This window comes from Alosa sapidissima, chromosome 12 (assembly GCF_018492685.1).
Source record: "Alosa sapidissima isolate fAloSap1 chromosome 12, fAloSap1.pri, whole genome shotgun sequence".
Taxonomy (NCBI): Eukaryota; Metazoa; Chordata; class Actinopteri; order Clupeiformes; family Clupeidae; genus Alosa; species Alosa sapidissima.
Genome location: NC_055968.1, coordinates 28,575,013 through 28,595,812, shown reverse-complemented (window position 1 = coordinate 28,595,812; position 20,800 = coordinate 28,575,013). Strand labels below are relative to the sequence as shown.

Genomic DNA, 20,800 nt, shown 5'->3' with positions numbered 1-20,800 from the left:
TTACAGACGACTTTAACAGAGTTCTAGTGAAAATAGAAGAGGAGACAAGCCGTGAAAGTGATCAGGAAGATGACGACGATGACTACTCTTCCTCTGATGATGATGAAGAGGAGTCCACCCAGTACATCAATGCTTCATACATCGATGTAAGTCTTTGCCTAGGGTACTCAAATCATGTTAAAATCCTCTTCCAAATTACTTTAGTAAACTATACCTCTGAACCTGTAATTTTTTCCTGTTCATTTTCAAATTCAGGGCTACTGGAGTCCAAAAAGTCTGATCGCTGCTCAGGGACCACTGGCATGTACCATCCCTGAATTCTGGCAGATGGTCTACCAGAAGAAAGTCAGAAACATCGTCATGCTCTCCAAGTGCAAGGAGGGTGACCAGGTGGGTTGGTCAGACATCACGGTGCATCCTTACAATTATGTGGACATAGAGAGTCAATCACTTAGCCATTACATGATGTTTGTTGATTTGAATGTTTAATGTTGATTTCAATTGTGTGTCCCATGTAAGGAGCTGTGTGCCGAGTACTGGGGCCAGGAGAAGAAAACCTACAAGGACATCAGCGTAGAAGTGACAGAACCCATCACCTCTCCAGCTTACATCAAGAGGACCATCCAGTTACAGCATGCCAAGGTGATGTGATGTTGGTTGTGTTTGCTCTCCTGACTGTGACTGTGTTCTGTTGTATGAGGGCAAAGTGCCAGTGTTACACAAGGCAACAGGCCCAATGATTTCACAACTTAGTTGGTTTCCGTTTTTGAGGAAATGGAGGAGGGGAAATTTCTTGATTGCAACCTGGGTATTCCACCATTTCTTTGTCACGTGACATAATCTTAACACCATTTTAAAGCAACATTATGTAGTTCTTTTACTGCAAATGACGACTTCAAACTCATAATACGGAGAATGGTGTCCCTGAAGTTGCCAATGCATGTCAAGAATGCCTGGTATTGCACTATGTAACATTGTTGGGTAACAACACTTAACTTGACGGTATCTACATACCGAGTGACATGACACTGTCATAACTTGTCATGACAAAAACCAAATGACACTTGACAGAAGCGAGTGATAAAAGTGTTATGTCATAAACATTTATGACTTGTTTATCATTGTTATGACACATTCATGGCAGTGTCATGTCACTCATTATGTACAGTAGATACCGTCAAGTAAAGTGTAACCCTTTGTTGTATCTGGAAGGCAGAAGGCAGAGAAGTACTGTATTGTTGCGCTCAGATGATAGTTTTTAAGTCCAGGTGCATTAGAACCAATAATGTGAAGATGAGGCTGTAAGTGGTTCGCAGTAGTCTTTTTTCAGAGTGCGAACCACTCGTCTTGTACCTGAAAGGAACATTACTCTTTTTGTCAATTTTTGACACAATGGGGTCTGTTTCCCAAAACCATAGTTGCCAACTAAGCGCACCCCTAGTCACTATTTTAGTGCCATTAGGGTAACTAGTACATTGGAACTTAACAACAAGGAGTATAAATACCATTTCCTACATTATGTTGATTTAAGGTGCAGACAGCCATTCCTAATCCAAGACATTCTTTATCCTAATCCCCATGGTCCATTCAGTGTGCACATGAATGTGTGAATGTTCAAGCTTTGCAAATGCAAAACAAGCCATATACAATTCAAACCTACAGATCGACACCTTCCTTCAGTAGCACAAGTGGAAGAGTGTAATTTGATTGGCTGGTAGACTCCATTATCAACAACATTTTGCCAGAGAAGTGGACTCCACCTTTAATTTGAACACAGAGTGAACTCAGATGATAACAAGTGTCTCCTCTTCTGTCCTCTGCAGAGGAAAGATGCTCGGCAGGTGAACCAGTACCACTTCCAGAACTGGCCAGAGCAGGGTTTGCCCCAGAACCCCCAGGAGCTGATGGACATGATCAAAGCCATGAAGCAGAGCATTGGCAGCAGCAGGACGGACAAGAGCGTCCCGGTGGTGGTACACTGCCAGTGAGTCTCACCGTTAGGTCCGGCCAATGCAGGCTTAGACATGAGACAATTGTGTGATATATACTGCAATCATCAGCCCCATCAGCACCTTTGTGTTTAGTGCATATTTCCTCATAAAGAAAATTAATTAATGACTAAAATGTATTTTGGTTTGAATTAAGGAGCAGTGAGGGGTTAGGTGCCTTGCACAATGGGCACTTCAGCCGTTCCTACTGGTCTGGGTTCGAACCGGCAACCCTCCGATTACAAATCCCTAACCAGTAGGCCACGGCTGCCCCAAATATCCCACATATCAAATTTGAATATTCAGCACTTGTTATAATCCTGGCTATTTATGCTACAATGGAAGCAAGTAAATGGTGCAAAGTAGCCTACCTAATATATGAAGTGGAATTACTCATTCAGACACTGTTTTATTTTGTTTTAAAGAAACGGAACTACTCGCACTGGCATTTTCTGTGCCCTGTGGAACCTTGTAGACTGCACAAACACAGAGAACCTGATGGACATCTTCCAGGTCTGCAAAAGTTTACGCAAGGAACGTCAGGGAATGATCTCCGAATTTGTAAGTCAACCAATACCACATCATCTGGATTTTTCTAAGAACAGCATGAGACTTTCTTGACAGACAAATCAGTCTCAGGAAGTCACAGCACTGACAATGTTCTCATATCTGCTTCCTTATCTTGTATTTACTCCTGCGTAGGAACATTACCAGTTCCTGTACCAGGCCATGGGGGGAGCCTTCCCCGTGCAAAACGGCGAGGTCAGGCAGACTGTGCCGGCTGTGGACTCGGTGCAGATTGTGAATGAGGTTCCTGCAAGCACTACCACCGATGACCAGAAGGTGGCGGAAACCGCACCAGTGCAAGCAGCCTCCTCATCGGCCCAGGAAGAGTCGAAGGAGGACGCTGAGAAAGAGAAGGAAGCAGATAACGCTGTTGAGAGTAGCAGCTTGCTACCAGCAGGGGGAGCCAGTGAGGCGGTTGAGGCAGCAGCCCAGCCCAGTGCTGCCAATGGCCCAACTATAACAGTTGATGTTTGAGAGAGGGAGTGACAGATTACAGTCAATGAGTTACAGCTGTAGCAAATTATCTTGTCAGAGGCTTATTTGAATTGCTTGTATAAATGAATAAATAACAGCTCTCTCTGTGTCTTGAGATTTGTAATATGCATAAAATATAATTTTCATATAGCAAATGTGTGCATAATTTTAAGTAACATTTGGTTTATTTCATTGAATGTATTGTAAAAATCATTATGGCATACTGAAACTAAATTATAAGACTTTTTTTTTATTATTCATTATGTACAAAACAATCATTCAAGTTAAAAAATGTATGCGTTTGCACTACATTGCTCTTTTCAAACTAAACCATTTTTTAAAGGAATATTTTATTTCCATGCTTGTATTTGAGTAAAAATAAATAAATAAAGGCATTCTAGAATATATTATTTATATATTATTTTATTTTTATCTCCCTTAAAGGGGTGGTTCAGGATTTTGGAAATAGGACCTCATTTCCAAGTAAGCAAGTGTGATATTTATCAGTGGAGACTGTTTTCAACACGTTTCATCCAGTCCTTCTAATTGCAGAGTTCGCAGGTGCTAGGCTAGCGCAAGTCAACGGTATGTGCTAGCCTGCCACTAAACACAGTGTTATTTCTAACGTTATTCTATCCTTGCATTTCAACGATCGCATTACATTTTGAGGGACTAGTTTCTTAGCAGCGGCGGAATTATACTTGCTCCGGTTAGTAGTACTGCGCCGAAAAGTAAACAGTAAAGCGCACTCCAATGGGGATACCTAGTAGTAGCCTTGGTAATATCAGTCCGCCGCTGAGTTGCAAAATGACTACTAACAACTTTAGGGACCAAAGTATAACTATTGCAACGCGATGCAAGGGTAGTTGTATTTCTTACACTATTCTATCAACACAGACATTTACATCGATTGTCTGGAATTTGCCTCAGGTGTACTTTGGAGTGGGTAAGACTGTCTTTAGTGGCAGGCTAGCACATACCGTTGACTTGCGCTAGCCTAGCACCTGCGAACTCTGCAATTAGAAGGACTGGATGAAACGTGCTGAAAACGGTCTCCACTGATAAATATCACACCTTTAACAATGGAATTCTCATCTCTGATTGGCTGGTGGGGTGGCTATTAATTCTGAATAACGGGACACCTTTGAAGTAGATCTGGTAAAAAAGGTTTAATCACTGTTCCATATCAATGCTTAGGAATGGTAACTATAACAATCATAGAACGACGGTTGAGCTTGGAAGCAGGCTTTGCAACAATGGAATCAAGTGTAAACAAGTTAACTGTACATGCTATCGCTGTTATAGGGCCAAAGAAAGTTGTACAACAGACTGAACAAGTTGGCTTCTTTTTAAACGAAACCTCGTCGGCTGTTATCCCTTGCATGATATCCCTCCTCTTCATTGCTGGGAAAGACCTGACAAAAATCATGCTAAACAGACTGGTGGAGTACATCTCATACCTGAAACACAGTGTGGTTTCCGAAAGGCCAGATCCACCACCAGCATGATCTTAGTCCTGAGGCAGCTACTCGAGAAAAAAGAAAAACGCAAGGACCTCTACATATCCTTTACCTTTATTGACCTCAGAAAAAGCCTTTGACACCATAAACCATGAGATGCTCTGGCAACAACACTCCAAACTTGGGGTTCCACCCAAGTTCCTCTCCATCCTGCAGCAACCTCATGATGGGATGCAAGCCAGATTTCTCAATGGGAGGACTCTAATCAGTAACCTGACCCTAGCCAGATGAATGTCGTTCCGCTTAGCTCCGCCTAGCTTCACTCACATCCATCTGGGACCTCTTCCATTGAGAGTGATTTCTCCAACCAACTTTATGGTTTAGCCAATCAGGACGCAGGGCGGGAGTTTCATAGATGTGACACAGCGTAGAAGCGACTGTGAGTCTGTTATTAGCGTCACGGGTTGGCTTCGATGTGAGTGGTTGAAGTAGCACGTCAATAGATGACGGACAAGTGGCTTATTCAATCATATGCAAGCATTTTTTGATTAGGCCCAGCCTTCTGAAGCAACACTTCAATGGATCGGTTCCAGATGGATGAGTGGAGCTAGGCGGAGCGAAATTCATCTGGCTATTGCCAGGTTATCTAATCAGAGCCCTTCAAGGTCAATGTCAGGGATAAACAAGGCTGTGTCCTAGCAACGGTCCTATTCAACCCCTTCTCAGCCATTACCCACCTTTTCCACCATATCATGGGACAGAAAGATGGTGTCCACCTGGAGCGCCAAGTCAATGGAAGCCTGTTCAACATCTGACAGCTTCAGGCCCATATGAAGACAAAGACCTGCCAAATATACAAACTCCAGTATGCAGATGACTGCGCCGTTCTGGCACACAGCCCAGACCCCATGCAGTACACCCTAGATACAATCTCTGGGCTATATCAATCCTTTGGCCTTCAAATCAACATCAAGAAAACTGAGGTCATGGCTTAACTCACCACCCATCCCTCGTCATTCCCCAGCTTCCATATCAGTGGGAGTCCAGTCCACTCAATCTAGTCCAGCGGTTATACAGCAGCAAGTATCTTGGGTCTTCACTCTCCTCCGACTGCTCCCTTGACAGTGAAATAAAATGCCGTTTCAACAAAGTCTCATCAGCCTTTGGACAACTCTGCAAAAGGGTGTTTCACAGCAAAAAACAGAAAGTGCTGTATGCCTCTCCACCCTGCTCTATCGGGAAGAAACATGGACCTTCCATTTAAGATGCCTGCAAAAACTCCTCAGCCTGTCTTGGGAAGATTGAATCCCCCACACTGAGATTCTATCCATGTCCAAGACCATCTACATGGAGGCAGCGTTGGAGTAAAGGCATCTTCGGTGGGTTGGTCACAGCATCCTCATGCCTTACTTCCAAAACCCCTCTATGGGCAACTCAGCAACTCCAGGAAGAGCTGCTGGAGGACATAAAAGGCACTACAAGGACTTCACAAAACATCTCCTGTAGCGCTGTAACATCAACCCCAAGCCGATTAAATATTACCTTTCACTCTCTTTCTGTGGTGAAGCACAGCCATTACTACAGCAACAGAGATGGCAGTCAACAGGACCAAACTGAATCCTGCACCCACTAACAAAACCTCTTTTTCATGTTAGCGTTTGCCACATTTTTCCTTCTTATGGAGTCACGCTCTTAGTTCAGTACAGTTGCAAATCGCAACAGTTCCAAAGGCTCAATGCAATACTCTGCTGGCATTTACACTCTTTGAATATTTTTTTCTTATAAGACAGCTGCAAACAGCTGAAGTCTCTACAGCAGAGGTGGGCGAGGTTCTGGCAATTGTGAGCTGGTTGGAGGGCAGCAAACACACCCACATTCTCAGTCACACACAGTCATTTGACTGAACCATTAACAATCAACAGGCATTCTATCAAGCGGGAAGACGCACACAAGTCCTTTAGCTGGTAAATGCTTATTGTACAATCCCTTTTCCAAAAAGTTGGGTTTGAGTAAAATATAAATAAAAACACAATGTGATAATATGCCAATTACATAAGCCCATACATGGCTGCAAGAAGAGCACTAACCAACGTATCAAATGTTGAAACTGACCAGTTGACCTATTTTCTAGAACATACATGCTCATCTTTTAATGCCACCAATCACCAATTTTTTAATACCACCAATGTCTCAAAAAAGTTGTTAAGGGAGCAACAAAGACAACACCAGGAGGAATATTTCCCTATCTGGCATTACGTTTGGGTATAAAAAAAAGAGCATCACAGAGGTAGAGTTTCTAGGAAAGTAAACATGTGGAGGTGTTCATCACTCTAAAATTGTGTTGGAAAATAAACAATAAACAAAATAAAAGCAACAATATATTAGAATAATGCAACAATATAAGAATAATCTTTGATGTGAAATTATGAAGAATGTAGACATTTCATCATCTATGTACATATCATTAAAATATTCAGAGAAATATATATTTAGAGAATCCAAAGAAATCTCTGTATGCAATGGACAGGGCTGAAACACAATATGATGTCAGAGTATGGTCTCGAGGGCTTCAGATGGCACTGCATAAAAAACAGACCTAGTTATGTACTGAAAATCAACATCTCAGGGAAACTAACAACCATTGTTAACGCAGTTTGATGCTCCATCCACAAATGCTGGTTAAAGGCCACACTATGCAGGTTTTTTAGCTTAATATGCAAGTTTTTTAGCTTAATTTACCTTCATTTAACAGCTTCAATCATTGGAATGGTTATATGACTTTTTTCGGGTTGAATGGTGGCCGTCTCGCTTCCCCCTAGCGCCTGTGAGCGGAAAAACCACCCTTGCAACTTTGGGCCGGCGGGCCGACGGCCTCAGTGTCAGGAAGTATAACGAGTGTAACGAATTGCTTTACTGCATTCAAATACACATACACGCCAGGCACCGGCTAAAAAAAGGTAGCGATGGAGTTTCTCAGACATTCGTCATGACAAAGCCAGTGAAAAAGAAGCAAAAACCGAGAAAACAGTAAGGAATATGCCAATACTGCATAGTTTACCTTTAACACTCACTATGCAAAGAAGAAACTGTAACCATGATCCAGAAATGTAGCCCAATTGCATGCCCGCAAGTAAGCCCATGGGCGAATTATGAACCTTCGGGCCCCTGGGGGCAGACATTGAGAACTTTGAAAAAGCACTGGTAGTTTACTTACAAGACGATTTATACAGACAGTATCTTCACGAAGTTTAGCGTTTGCAGCCATCTTGAATTTAGTCACGATAAGTCGAGCAACGAGTAAGAATGAACAGCTATGATATGCATGGATTCCAGTTGCTGCTACTGGAAGAAACTGGAATCCATGCATTTCCACTGAATTAGTTTTGGAATCTGATCCCTTATCATAGCTGTTCATTCTTACTCGTTGCTCGACTTATCGTGACTAAATTCAAGATGGCTGCAAACGCTAAACTTCGTGAAGATACTGTCTGTATAAATCGTCTTGTAAGTAAACTACCAGTGCTTTTTCAAAGTTCTCAATGTCTCGTTTTAAATGTCAGGGCCCTCGGAAGTCTACCAATGAAGTGTGGAGATACATTGAGCCTCGTAAATGGGTGTAAAACAGTGATTTATTTGCATGGCTAGCCCGATGCCGAAGCACCACTATTGAAAAAGCTGTTGGTAGCATTGGCTAACTAGCGCCAGATTTTGGAGTGCAGGGGACAAGCCGAGATGGGCTATGAGACATACGTTCACACTCGGTATCATGTTTCAATACACTTTAGGTCAATATCACACCGGAATTCTCCTTTAAGGGCCCCCCACTAATTGTCGCATATGTGGGAGGGGGGGGGGGGGGGGGGGGGTTGGGGGTCCTCCCCCAGAACATTTTTTATTTGTTTGATGTGATTTCCTGTATTCTGGTGCATTTTGGGTAATGGCCAATGCTAAATTCAATCAGATTCATAGCCTACATCCTGATTTGTTGATATTGAGGCAATGATTCCATGCAAAGGCTTGGGCTTCAGGGCCCCCTGACCCCTTGGGCCCCTGTAGGCCCGTGCAGTAATCCATCCCTGAGTAAGCCTCACATAGGATGAGGGGAACACATCATTCCAGCTAAGCATTCAATCATGAATAATGAATATTGAATATTATTATATTATATATTTGGTAACACTTTACTTGACGGGTGAGTTTATAACACATTCATAGCAGCTGTCATAAACTACACATAAGGCATTCATGACTGTTTCATGACACATGACTCAACATTCATACCAAACCTTTCATGAATATGGAAGACAGAACGACGACAACTTGCCAAAATAAAAGTCCAACAATTGCAAAGCAGTATTGCTGTTTTTGTTCCAAACCTCTTACCTGATCACGTCACATCTGAGTCAATGGGCTACTCAGTGCCAAAAAGACAGAACATGGTCAAGCAAATAATTTTTGTTTCATAAAAATGTATTTGTTTTATATGATTTAACCGTTGCAGATGATTTCTCATCTTTCTTTTACTGGGAATGTCTAACTGTGAAGTCCGTGTGCATTATTCGCTGGCTGCTACCCGAACTGGCTATGTACTCCGGTAAGAGAGTCGCTGCAACCTTTGGTTTCGTTCAACAGATTTATTTAAATCCAGTTCCAGCAGGTGAATAAAGTGCTTGTTGCTTGCAATGGTATGTGTTCTTTGTGTGTTTAAGTGGGGGTGTGTTTGTATGTGTGTGTGTGTGTGTGTGTGTGGTTTTCTGTAAATAAAGAAATACAAAATATATAAATATAAATTGTACATAAAGAATATAACATACATAAATATACATAAATATATACATATGTATGCACACAATATACAGACTAATATTCACTCTGCAATATACATAATTGCTATGCAATAAATAATTGCTGTGCAAACAACCAAAATGCTGAACGGCAATGGGAATCAACAGAAACCAATGCAGTAGAAATCTGGAGTTGCACCGTGTCTTTATAAACATTAGCCACTAGATGGCACTCTAAGACCACGTATGGAGCATAACAGTAGCCTTCAGATCCAATAGTCATGTGACCGACTAGTGGCGCGAATATCACGAATATACACGAATATAACTAAATTGGCAACACTATCGCGAGTGCAACAGTTGGACTAATACTCAGCAGAATCGTAATTCACAAGTGTACTACAACATTGTATGAACATTCATCCATGAATAAAGGTATTACTATTACTACTGAATGTTATATTTGTGCAACAGGTTACTAGCATTACAACAGACATGAGCATGCTATACTGCAACTGTAGGCTACTAAAGTAAAATACCGTCATGTTGACTACACAAAACAAGATACATCTAACACCAGTATGGAAAATAGTTGTACACTTACGTTTTCAATAACGCACACGGCAACACAACAGAACGTTTATATGATTAACGTGCAACATTAAGAGCAGCTGTACTCGTGTTTGGCAACGTACTACAAAGGAAAAGGGAGTATTTGCGCATGTGCACAATACGTGAGTCCAAGGAGTGACGTAGGCTCATCTGTCCAGCAGGGAGTTTTCCACAGCCGCCCCCGGATTCGTAGGACGAATGCGCAGTAACAGAAAGGTCGCTGCTGGGCTAGGGAGCGCTGGTATCTCCGTCATCAGGCATCCTTGGGAGCTCTATCAGTTTGGCGACAGGACGTGTGTAGAGTTTGCCCTTGATGTCAATCTCTGCAGTGCGGACCTTGCCATCGTCGCTGTGGATGATCCTGGTGATGCGTCCAACTGGCCATAGAGCTCTCGGGAGCTGTGGGTCGACTACCATGACGACCGCATCCACGGCTAGGTCTGACGTCGAGTTCCGCCACTTCTGGCGTGGTTGGAGACCAGGAAGGTACTTGCGGGTGAACTGACCCCAGAAATGGTCAGCAAGTACCTGACTGTGTCTCCAGCGGCGGCGTCCTAGCAGGTCACTGGAACCGTACACAGCTTGAGGCAGCGAAGCATCCCGCCGCCCCATGAGCAGAAGGTTGGGGGTCACGGGATCAGGATCAGCAAGATCCGATGATGCATAGCCTAGCGGCTTGGAATTGAGGATTCCCTCAATTTCAATGAGGACAGTCAGCAGGACCTCCTCAGGGATGGCCTGGTCCTTCAGGATGGTTTGGAGAGATGCCTTTACAGATTTAATTTCCCTCTCCCACGTTCCACCGAAGTGTGGAGCCAGAGGTGGGTTAAATCTGAAAGTGATGCACTGTGTTGCTAGCTGTTCCCGGAGCGATGGTTCGAGTGCCTCAAATGCCTCCTGAAGCTCCTTGTCTCCACCACGGAAGTTAGTGCCTCTATCGCATAAGATCTCGAAGGGTTTCCCTCTTCGAGCGATGAAGCGGCGGAGAGACAAGAGAAATGAATCTGTATCCATACTAGGCAGTAGGTCAAGATGAACACACCTAGTAGTGAGACACTTGAACACAATGCCCCATCGTTTCTCCTGTCGCCGTCCTATCTTGACCGTATATGGACCGAAACAGTCCACACCAGTCGACCAGAATGGGGGCTTGTTGAGTCGGAGTCGAGCCGCTGGGAGGTCTGCCATTTTAGGTATCACTGGCTTACTGCGCCACTTGCGACACTCCAAGCACTGCCGCTGGTGTTTCTTGATGGCTTGGCGGCCTCTGAGGATCCAATAGGTCCTTCTGATCTCTGCGAAGACTCGCTCAGGGCCTGCATGGAGTAAGCGATCATCATAGTCTTGCACCAACAGCTGTGTAATGGGGTGATCAGGCGCAAGAACAATAGGATGAACAGTGTCCTCAGGCAGATCCTCCGCTTTACGGAGACGACCCCCAACTCGGATAAGGCCCAGAGTCTGGTCATACTCTGGTGAGAGTGGACTGAGACGACTGGTAGGCCGGACAGGGTGAGAATGCTGCAGGGCGTTGATTTCCTCTGGGAAGCTTTCGCTCTGTGCTCGCCTGAGAAGGACTACCTCTGTATCTAGTCGGTCGGAAGCAGACATAGGAAGCGCTGCCGCCCCATGAAGGGACTGGTGAGTAGCCTGCAGTAGGTCAGACCAGTTGTTGTACTGTGCTGGGTCAGGAGCAGATGCGTCGAAGACAGTGAGCTGACCGCAGAATGTATATTTCCTGAGCTCACCTGCATCTTCTGATTTTACGGTGTGGGTAGCTGGCCATTGAGTAGGGTGAGCATACAGGAAATCAGGTCCATTCTTCCAGCGGGTAGGTTGTGACAGCTGGTGTAGTGACTTTCCCCGTGTGATGTCATCTGCCGGGTTTTGCTCAGATGGAACATACCTCCAGCTAGTAGTATCTGTGAGATCCTGTATTTCGCCTATACGCGTCCCAACAAACACCTTATATTGAGACGAGTCAGACTGGATCCAGCTGAGTACAGTCGTAGAGTCTGACCACATAGTAGTCTGCCTTATAGGTATGGTGAGCTCAGTATGTAGCAGTTTGGCTAGTTGAGCTCCAGTCAGTGCAGCACTGAGCTCTAAGCGAGGCATGGAGAGCTGTCTCCGTGGAGCAACACGAGATCGGGACATAACGAATGACACGTGCACCTGTTCTTCATTCCCTTCGGCACGCAGGTAGGCTACGGATCCATACGCCTTCTCCGAGGCGTCACAGAAAACATGCAAGTCCACAGGAGAGTGCTCAGGATCAATGCTGACTGGCATGTAGCACCGAGGCATGTTAATGTGATGGAGATGAGATAGCTCGTTCTCCCATGCTTGCCATACAGAGAGGAGTTCACCTGTGATGGGCTCATCCCAGCCTTGCTCATTCCTCCAAAGAGCCTGGATCAGAACTTTAGCCTGCGTGGTGTAGGGGATAATGTATCCGAGTGGGTCATATTGAGATGCCAACACTCTATATACATTTCTCAATGTGGGCTCAGTAGCTACGGCTTGGCGGTGCTTGTAACCGAGGGTGTCAGATGGGCAGTGCCACCGGAGACCTAGTGTTGACTCCTGGGGATCAGCTCTGTCTGCAGTCAGCCATAGCTCGCAACCCTCTGACCTTGCCTCTGGGGGGAGATGAGCGATGACCTCTGGTTGATTGCTTGCCCATTGTCTCATATCGAATCCACCAGCAGCGAGCAGCACTCTCATCTTGTCAATAAGCTGTTTTGCCTGTGATGGGGAACGAAGAGACTGCAGGCAGTTATCTACATAAAAGGCATTGATGACAGAATCCAGTACCTCTTGGTTGCCAGAGCTGTTGTCCTTGGCGTGCCGTTGCAGTGCGTATATAGCACAGCATGGACTGCAGGCAGTGCCAAAGGGTAAGACACGCCATTCGTAGATATCAGGGTTACGTTCTCTCTCCATATCCCGCCAGAGGAAGCGGAGCAGTGGTTGATCCTCAGGAATGAGCCTGATCTGATGGAACATCCCACGGATGTCCCCACTTATGGCGACTGGATACTCCCTGAACCTGAGGAGCACACCCAGTAGTGGTGAACCGAGGTTAGGCCCAGGAAGCAGGATGTCGTTGAGGGCAAGTTGCTGATATTTGAATGAACAGTTAAATACCACCCTGGCTTTTCCATTGTGGTGAACAATGTGGTGAGGAATGTACCACGATTCGTTAGATTGGTTTGCCTCGTCACTACTGATCTTCACAACGTACCCAGCATTTACCAGCTTGTGTATTTCCTCATTGTAGACCCTGGCTAGATCAGGGCTGCTGGCCAAGCGCCGCTCCGTAGCTCTTAAGAGGGGCATCACTGCAGCTGGAGGAGCATGTAACCTGGGTGCTGCTGCTTTGCGTAGTAGAGGTGTAGCGTAGCGGGCAACTCCATCTACTGTGACCCGAATGGTTTGTTTCTCCAGTGTGTTGATGGCTACCTGGTCCTGCTTGGAACGCATATCCTCCTTTTCAGATCTGTATGGCAGCGTATCAATTTGCCACAGCCTTTCAACGTGCTGATAAAGGTCTTGAGCAGGAGACAGGAATGCTGTGTGCAGGCAGGAGGCCTGATTAGATGGGGATGGTCGGAGCCAATGAGGAACATGGGCTGTACTCTATTGAATCCATGTATTGGTACTCCACTCAGATGGTCATATCTCTTCTTAAGGGACTCCACTGGGCATGTCTGATCGGCAAGGCTCAGCTCATCTGCAGTGAAGGCGTGATGGATGTGGTATTTCACCTGTGTGTTGGCTTGAGGCGACACCTCAAATGATACAGAAGCACCTTTCAGCTTCACAACATCCTGTCTGATGGTCCTCAGGGGCAATACTTCATCCTCCTTGTAGAGACCAAGATGTTTAGCGGCAGCAGGAAGGATGATGGTTCGTTCAGAGCCGTCATCCAGTACGGCGTGTGTATCCAGGGTCTTGCCTCCATTGTGGAGCTGAACAGGGACAACTTTCAGCAGGACACGACTGGAGTGGCTAGCCTGGCCCACATACACCATGCTGGAGGAGGTACTAACGGTGAGGATGCTCTGATTTGCTTTAAGTGCAACCTCATGTAGGACAATGAGGTGTTGCTCATTACAGGTGGAGCATGGCTTCTTTAGCGTACACGTCTCTGGTTTGTGTCCACGGCCACATCTCCAGCATTTGCCCTTCTCCTTTACCCAGTTAGCCTTCTCAGATGTGTTGAGCTTAGCAAACTCAGCACAGGCACTGAGGTAATGTTCCTGGTTAGAACAGTAAGGGCAGTATGGCTTAAAGCGCTCTCGCTTCTTTGAAGAAGACTGACCTGGCTTGGAATTGGCTGTAGATGTGTCAGGGCTATGAGGGGACTCAGAAGTCTCTGGTCGGTTGGTGATGTAGACACTGGCAGACTTAGACTTCTGGGACCTTGTTGCCTTGTCCTTACGCTCTATCTGTGCAGGTTCCACCCTGGATGCATCAGTAGCTCTCCTCGCTATCTGTATGGCTTGTGCCTTTCTCTCCAACCACACAGCAAAGTCAGGAAGTGTATATGTATTATCAGTGCCACTGCAGATAATCCCTTGGGATATACAGTAATCAGCGAAGCGGTCTCTGTAGTTGGCAGGCAGCTTACTAAGCAGAGTGTCTACGTGGGATCCACATCTCAGCTCAGCTCTGGAGGGACCATCCATAGTGCCTAACAGGCCCACTAAGGTACTAACAGCAGATGAGAAATCCTCAAAGGCTTGAGCATCACCTGGCTTGATAGGAGGAGAGTTGAGAATGGCCTTCAGCTCTCCTTGAACAAGCTGGCGTGGCTGGCCATAACGCTGTTCCAGGGCTTGCATGGCGCTAGTGTATGGAGTTGGATCATTCACATACCTCTTCGCCACCTGATAGGCATTTGGCAGTTTGAGGAGGTCTAACAGCACCTGGTACTTATAATCCTCTGATAAATGCTTATGTGGGCCAAGCACACTGTCCAATCCTTTCTTCAGCATTATGAAGTCACTCTCCTTACCAGTACTGAATGGAGTCAGTTTAGGCTTCGGAATGCCATATGAAGAAGCGATGGCCATTTCCAGGATGCCTGGGACTGCAGGACCTGCCGGTGGCATGGCTGGTGCATAAAGCGCAGCTGGATGCATTGACAGTGGTTGCCCTGGTGGAGGTTGTGCATATGGTGGATAATAGCTGGCTGGATAAGGAGGATAGGCAGAGGGAGGCTGGTAAGGCTGGTACTGTAGTGGTGGAGGAAAGGGATACTGCAGATGCTGAGGATGAGGATTAGGAGGCTGGAGATGAGGTCGAAGCATATCGGGCTGGGCAAGCGGAGCCTGATGTAGGGCAGACTGTGGCACAGACCGTGCATGCAGAGAAGTATCCTGAACAGGATGGAGTGAAGGCGGAGAGGTGCGGTGAGCAGGTGCATCATGATCCATAACTACACGTGGCCTGGAAGTAATGGCTGGCAGGGTATAAGTGGATTGACCTTGTCCATGTTGTTCTCCAGTCTGGGCTGGCATGAGGTTAGGCTGCTGTGACGAGAGACCCAACAGGGGTTCTGACTGCTGGAGGGGCTCTCTGACACCTGATGTAGTGTTCCGCGGTGGACTGTGAACTGGGGTTGACCAGTGACTACCAACAGGGCTGCCTAGATCTAGCCGAGGCAAGCTGGAGTACTGTGGAGGATACTGAGTATAATGTGGAGGATAAGCTGGGCAGCTTTGAGGGTAAGGGATGCGTTTAGCACTTTCCATTGTAATCTGCAGCTCCTCCAGTTGTTTACTCATGTCCTTATAACGTGCTTCAAGGCGCTGCCAACGTTCCTCTTCGCTAATCCTATGCGGGATCTGGTCGGGCGTGGCGAGGTCGACCTGGGCTCGATCACTACGCAGTAGACTCTCAGTAGCCTGACGGAGGGATCCCTCGAATGGCGGAAGCTGTTTGGCTCGATAGCCAAGCTCGAAGTCGGCGAGATACCCTGGGAGCTGCCTGACTCTGCTGGGACGAGTTTGGACATCTGGCTCTCTGTCGTAATCCTTAAAGGTGGCCATAGCGCAATGGGGGGGTGGCGGGGGGGCAATCCGGCTCGAAGGACCACTTGTGAAGTCCGTGTGCATTATTCGCTGGCTGCTACCCGAACTGGCTATGTACTCCGGTAAGAGAGTCGCTGCAACCTTTGGTTTCGTTCAACAGATTTATTTAAATCCAGTTCCAGCAGGTGAATAAAGTGCTTGTTGCTTGCAATGGTATGTGTTCTTTGTGTGTTTAAGTGGGGGTGTGTTTGTATGTGTGTGTGTGTGTGTGTGGTTTTCTGTAAATAAAGAAATACAAAATATATAAATATAAATTGTACATAAAGAATATAACATACATAAATATACATAAATATATACATATGTATGCACACAATATACAGACTAATATTCACTCTGCAATATACATAATTGCTATGCAATAAATAATTGCTGTGCAAACAACCAAAATGCTGAACGGCAATGGGAATCAACAGAAACCAATGCAGTAGAAATCTGGAGTTGCACCGTGTCTTTATAAACATTAGCCACTAGATGGCACTCTAAGACCACGTATGGAGCATAACAGTAGCCTTCAGATCAACATGTGACCGACTAGTGGCGCGAATATCACGAATATACACGAATATAACTAAATTGGCAACACTATCGCGAGTGCAACAGTTGGACTAATACTCAGCAGAATCGTAATTCACAAGTGTACTACAACATTGTATGAACATTCATCCATGAATAAAGGTATTACTATTACTACTGAATGTTATATTTGTGCAACAGGTTACTAGCATTACAACAGACATGAGCATGCTATACTGCAACTGTAGGCTACTAAAGTAAAATACCGTCATGTTGACTACACAAAACAAGATACATCTAACACCAGTATGGAAAATAGTTGTACACTTACGTTTTCAATAACGCACACGGCAACACAACAGAACGTTTATATGATTAACGTGCAACATTAAGAGCAGCTGTACTCGTGTTTGGCAACGTACTACAAAGGAAAAGGGAGTATTTGCGCATGTGCACAATACGTGAGTCCAAGGAGTGACGTAGGCTCATCTGTCCAGCAGGGAGTTTTCCACACTAACCGTTCCAGGTTACACAAATACGGGTCAGCTGAATGTAGGCTAGTTTACCTCCCAGTGTTAAACTCAGTGATTATGAATACTTCACAACTTATAGTAAAGTGACATTTGATGTAGACTTCATAAGATATTCATGAAATATTTAGCCCATTGACCATTGGTTTGGAACAAAAACGGCAATGCTGCTTTGCGATTGTTGGACTTTTATTTTGACAAGTCGTCATCGTTCTGTCTTCCACATTCATGAAAGGTTTGGTATGAATGTTGAGTCATGTCTCATGAAACAGTCATGAATGAATGTGTTATGAACTCACCCGTCAAGTAAAGTATTACCATATATTTTAATAAAGGTGGCGTAAGCAGAATATAAGCATGAGACATTTTTTACAGATAAAAATTACATAGAGTAAAAACAGTCTCTAGTATCCTGTAAGTGACATCATGCTCTGTCTGCCACTCATTGCCCGTAGTAGCTGGTCATATTTTTCATGTGTGGCATTCTGAATCCATCTTTAAATTCGGGAGCTTGGGACACTGGCAGTTGGAATTGTTTGTTTAATCAAATTCCAAAGACAGTCCAAAGTAGCCTGGGCTATTCGAAGTATCAGTACACATAATGTTTCACATTGATTTGAATAGCCACTGCATCCATGTTGGCGTGTTGTTGCAAAATTTGTGGAATCATTTTATGCAAGCAAACCGCATTCAAAGGCAGTCTTTATTGTTGAGGTCAGACATGATAATCATCCAAACATCTTGCACTCGCTTTTCACCTGTTTGCACTGATTCAGCCTGCCAACGCTCTGCCTCTACCCACTCTGGTGCAGTGCTGTGTGAGAGTGGGAGTGGCAGTGGAACGGCAAAAGTGAATGTGCTTCTTTTACCGATATTTAAAGATATCTTTTGCATTTCTTATCCAAACAACGTCAAACTTGGCACTGCACTCACTCATTCCTGCAGCAAGACACCTGCCAAGTTTGAAACCAGTCGGACTAACAGTTCGACAGCTCTGCGAATAACACACAAACACACACACATAAACAGACGTTCCTGTCAATAATAGATAGATGCCTCCATGGTTGAAGAAAGGGGATAAAGCACTGTAAGAAACTTAAATGAAGACTAACTGAAGCCAGCTCCCATTCCTATATTTCCATATCCATATTTCCACAACGCGTTTCGCTTTTGCTTAGTCAGGTTCAACAGCGAAACGTGTCGTTCACGCCAATTAAATAATCAGCCAGATACAGCAGTGTGCAGTGATTTTTCACATTTTTTGATGGCTTGATACTCTTGCTGCACATCGCCAGCACCTGGCTATGCACAAGGTCTTTGTTCTTTTAAATATTTTACATGTTTATGTTCTACAAATCATAGCCATCTAAGTAAACATTCATGAAACTTACAGTAGCCTATATACAAGCTGTTACATCATTAAAATGTATGGCAGTATACACTGCCTATAACTTTACACAAACTTGTCCTTGAAGAGGTCAATGTGTCATGTTGGTTGTTATCAGGGATGTAGTGGTAAAATAAGAGGTGGGTTAACTATGAATTATGTGATCATGGTGAGGTGGACTGCGTCATGCGGTATCAGATTTTTTAAAAAAGGCATTCAGAACATGTTTGATGATGGTGGAAGTTATTGTCCAATGTTTATAACAATACTAATGGTATTAAATGGTTCCTAGCATGTTGATGAGTGTACATATTGTGAATGTGGATAATACAGTGTAATTAAATGTTAAAAGAACAATGTTGAATGTTAAAACAATATTTTGAATGTTAAAAATTGCAATTGGTGAATAAACTCTTTTGACAGGTGGATAAACTCTAATAAGAGGTGGATAAACTCTATTTCTGAAATATCAGAGGTGGATAAACTGCTTTTACTGTGTTTAGCCTCCACTACATCCCTGGTTGTTATGGAAAAATACAGCCAGGCATGATAAACACTGCGGAGGTCACTTACATGTGTATTTGCTCATGATTGTCCATGGGCCCAGCCAAAAAAAAAAAAACACTTATTGTAACACATATTCTGATAGGTAACCTCTGCAGAGTGGCAGCATTATGTTAAAGTTACCCCCAGAGTGTAGCACTGTAGCTGCCTGGCTGCTAGTTGGCTGTTAATAAAAATATATTTATGGGTGGAACCACGTCTCTGGCAGTGAGTAAAACAAACTTTTGTGCCTTCTTGAACCTGAAGTTAACATTTCTCTGGTTGCAATTCCCAGAGTGCCGTAGTCTGGCTACTTCAAAATACTGCTCTTGCCACAAAAATGCTGGAAAAGTTGTGTAATAATGGTAAGGATGGTAGTTATTGTGGAATTGATTGCAGAATGTACTTGTCTGGATGAATGGATGGAGTAATAGATTGATATTGATAAATGGGGGGGGGGGGGGTGAATAGACTATCAAAGATGTAAGCCTGATGTAGGGTCAACATGTAGGGTCTGGGAACTCACCATGCAGTGTTCAATCCGAGGGGCGGAATAAACAGTTGTCTTTCAAATGTCCTCTGCACGCAATAGAACAGCGCTTTTTCCCACCAGCGGAGCTAGTTGGCTTGTTGATCAAACTTTTGCCAACTTTTAACTCGTGTCGCGCTGTTCGCCAGCAGCAGCATCCATCTTCTTTGTTTTCAAGTAGCAGGGAATTCAGACGGAACTGTCGCAACTCTGCCATCATTATGTTAAGCCCGCCCACCGACTCCATACACAATGTGTTTGGCCTGATCGAAGTTTCATTTTTCCAGCTCGCAGGCCAATGGAGAGCTGCTAGACTACTCTGGCTGCAAATTACATTTGCTGCCACTAGGGTGCGTCTAGATTTCTAGGCTAGCCTGTCTCTTTTGCATGCCTGGTGTGGTACAGGTTTGGATATATAAAAGCCGGTCTCAAATCGATGCCTGGTCTGTTTAATAGTTTTGGGTTGTATTTAATCAACTTAAACATGCCAGATCATCTGTTTAAGCCAGTTCTATGGTGCAGATTGCATACGCTAAAGTTCTGATTAGATGGCATTAATAAAGACTGTGGCCGTTGAAGCCAGAGTTCCAAATTGTTTAAACTTTTTTTGATATGGACTAGGCCCATGCTACAGTATATTGCCTAAAGTATTGGGTCACCTGCCTTGACTCGCATATTAACTTGATTGACATCCCATTCCCATCCTTTGCAGCTATTCCACCCTTTGCAGCTATAACAGCTTCAGCTCTTCTGGGAAGGCTTTCCAATGTTTAGGAGTGTGTTTATAGGAATTTCTGACCATTCTTCCAGAAGCGCATTTGTGAGGTCACACACTGATGTTGGACGAGAAGGCCTGGCTCTCAGTCTCAGATAGATAGATAGATAGATACTTTATTGATCCCCAGGGGGAAATTCAAGAAGTTTTCGCTCTAATTCATCCCAAAGGTGTTCTATCGGGTTGAGGTCAGGACTCTGTGCAGGCCAGCCAAGTTCAACCACACCAAACTCTGTCATCCATGTCCTGGTGCACAGTCATGTTGGAACAGGAAGGGGCCATCCCCAAACTGTTCCCACAAAGTTGGCAGCATGGAATTGTCCAAAATCTCTTGGTTGATGCTGAAGCATTCAGAGTTCCTTTCACTGAAACTAAGGGGCCAAGCCAAGCTTGGGGATGGCCCCTTCCTGGTGTCCCTGTTAATGCTATTGTACCAGTATATCCCTCAATTCATTGAAGCCCTTTAAAGGTGTGATGAAAATGTTTCGGTGAGCACACTACCTACAACTCTGGGGGCTAAGCCCCTCTGTCTTT

The 20,800-nt window shown here is 44.7% G+C and overlaps 2 protein-coding genes across 3 annotated transcripts in view; one reads left to right on the top strand and one right to left on the bottom strand.

The window, feature by feature from the left end:
- Nucleotides 1-3,436, top strand: part of ptprc (protein tyrosine phosphatase receptor type C) — a 64,262-nt gene extending 60,826 nt beyond the window's left edge. Inside the window, exons 24-29 of the mRNA XM_042056345.1 lie at nt 7-146; nt 256-390; nt 520-642; nt 1,824-1,984; nt 2,414-2,549; nt 2,691-3,436. Of these exons, the coding sequence (XP_041912279.1) occupies nt 7-146; nt 256-390; nt 520-642; nt 1,824-1,984; nt 2,414-2,549; nt 2,691-3,029 (1,034 nt within the window). The 3' untranslated portion in view covers nt 3,030-3,436. The remainder of the gene's footprint in view (nt 1-6; nt 147-255; nt 391-519; nt 643-1,823; nt 1,985-2,413; nt 2,550-2,690) is intronic.
- Nucleotides 3,437-5,550: 2,114 nt separating this feature from the next.
- LOC121677980 lies at nt 5,551-12,339 on the bottom strand. Of its 2 annotated transcripts, none has more exons than XM_042057146.1 (2): nt 9,878-12,339; nt 5,551-5,606 (listed from the first exon to the last, which is right to left on the bottom strand). In XM_042057146.1, exon 1 carries the CDS (start codon nt 12,190-12,192, stop codon nt 10,114-10,116), a length of 2,079 nt encoding a protein of 692 aa, XP_041913080.1. In that variant the 5' UTR covers nt 12,193-12,339; the 3' UTR covers nt 5,551-5,606; nt 9,878-10,113. The 2 variants fall into 2 exon arrangements, with proteins under 2 accessions (XP_041913080.1, XP_041913079.1); XM_042057145.1 differs by lacking the exon at nt 5,551-5,606 and adding an exon at nt 9,035-9,243.
- Between the last annotated feature and the right edge of the window lie 8,461 nt (nt 12,340-20,800).

What these genes read in the sequence shown, in the direction of transcription:
- LOC121677980 (XM_042057146.1), bottom strand. Translation starts at nt 12,192, where the DNA reads ATGCCTCGGTGCTACATGCCAGTCAGCATTGATCCTGAGCACTCTCCT.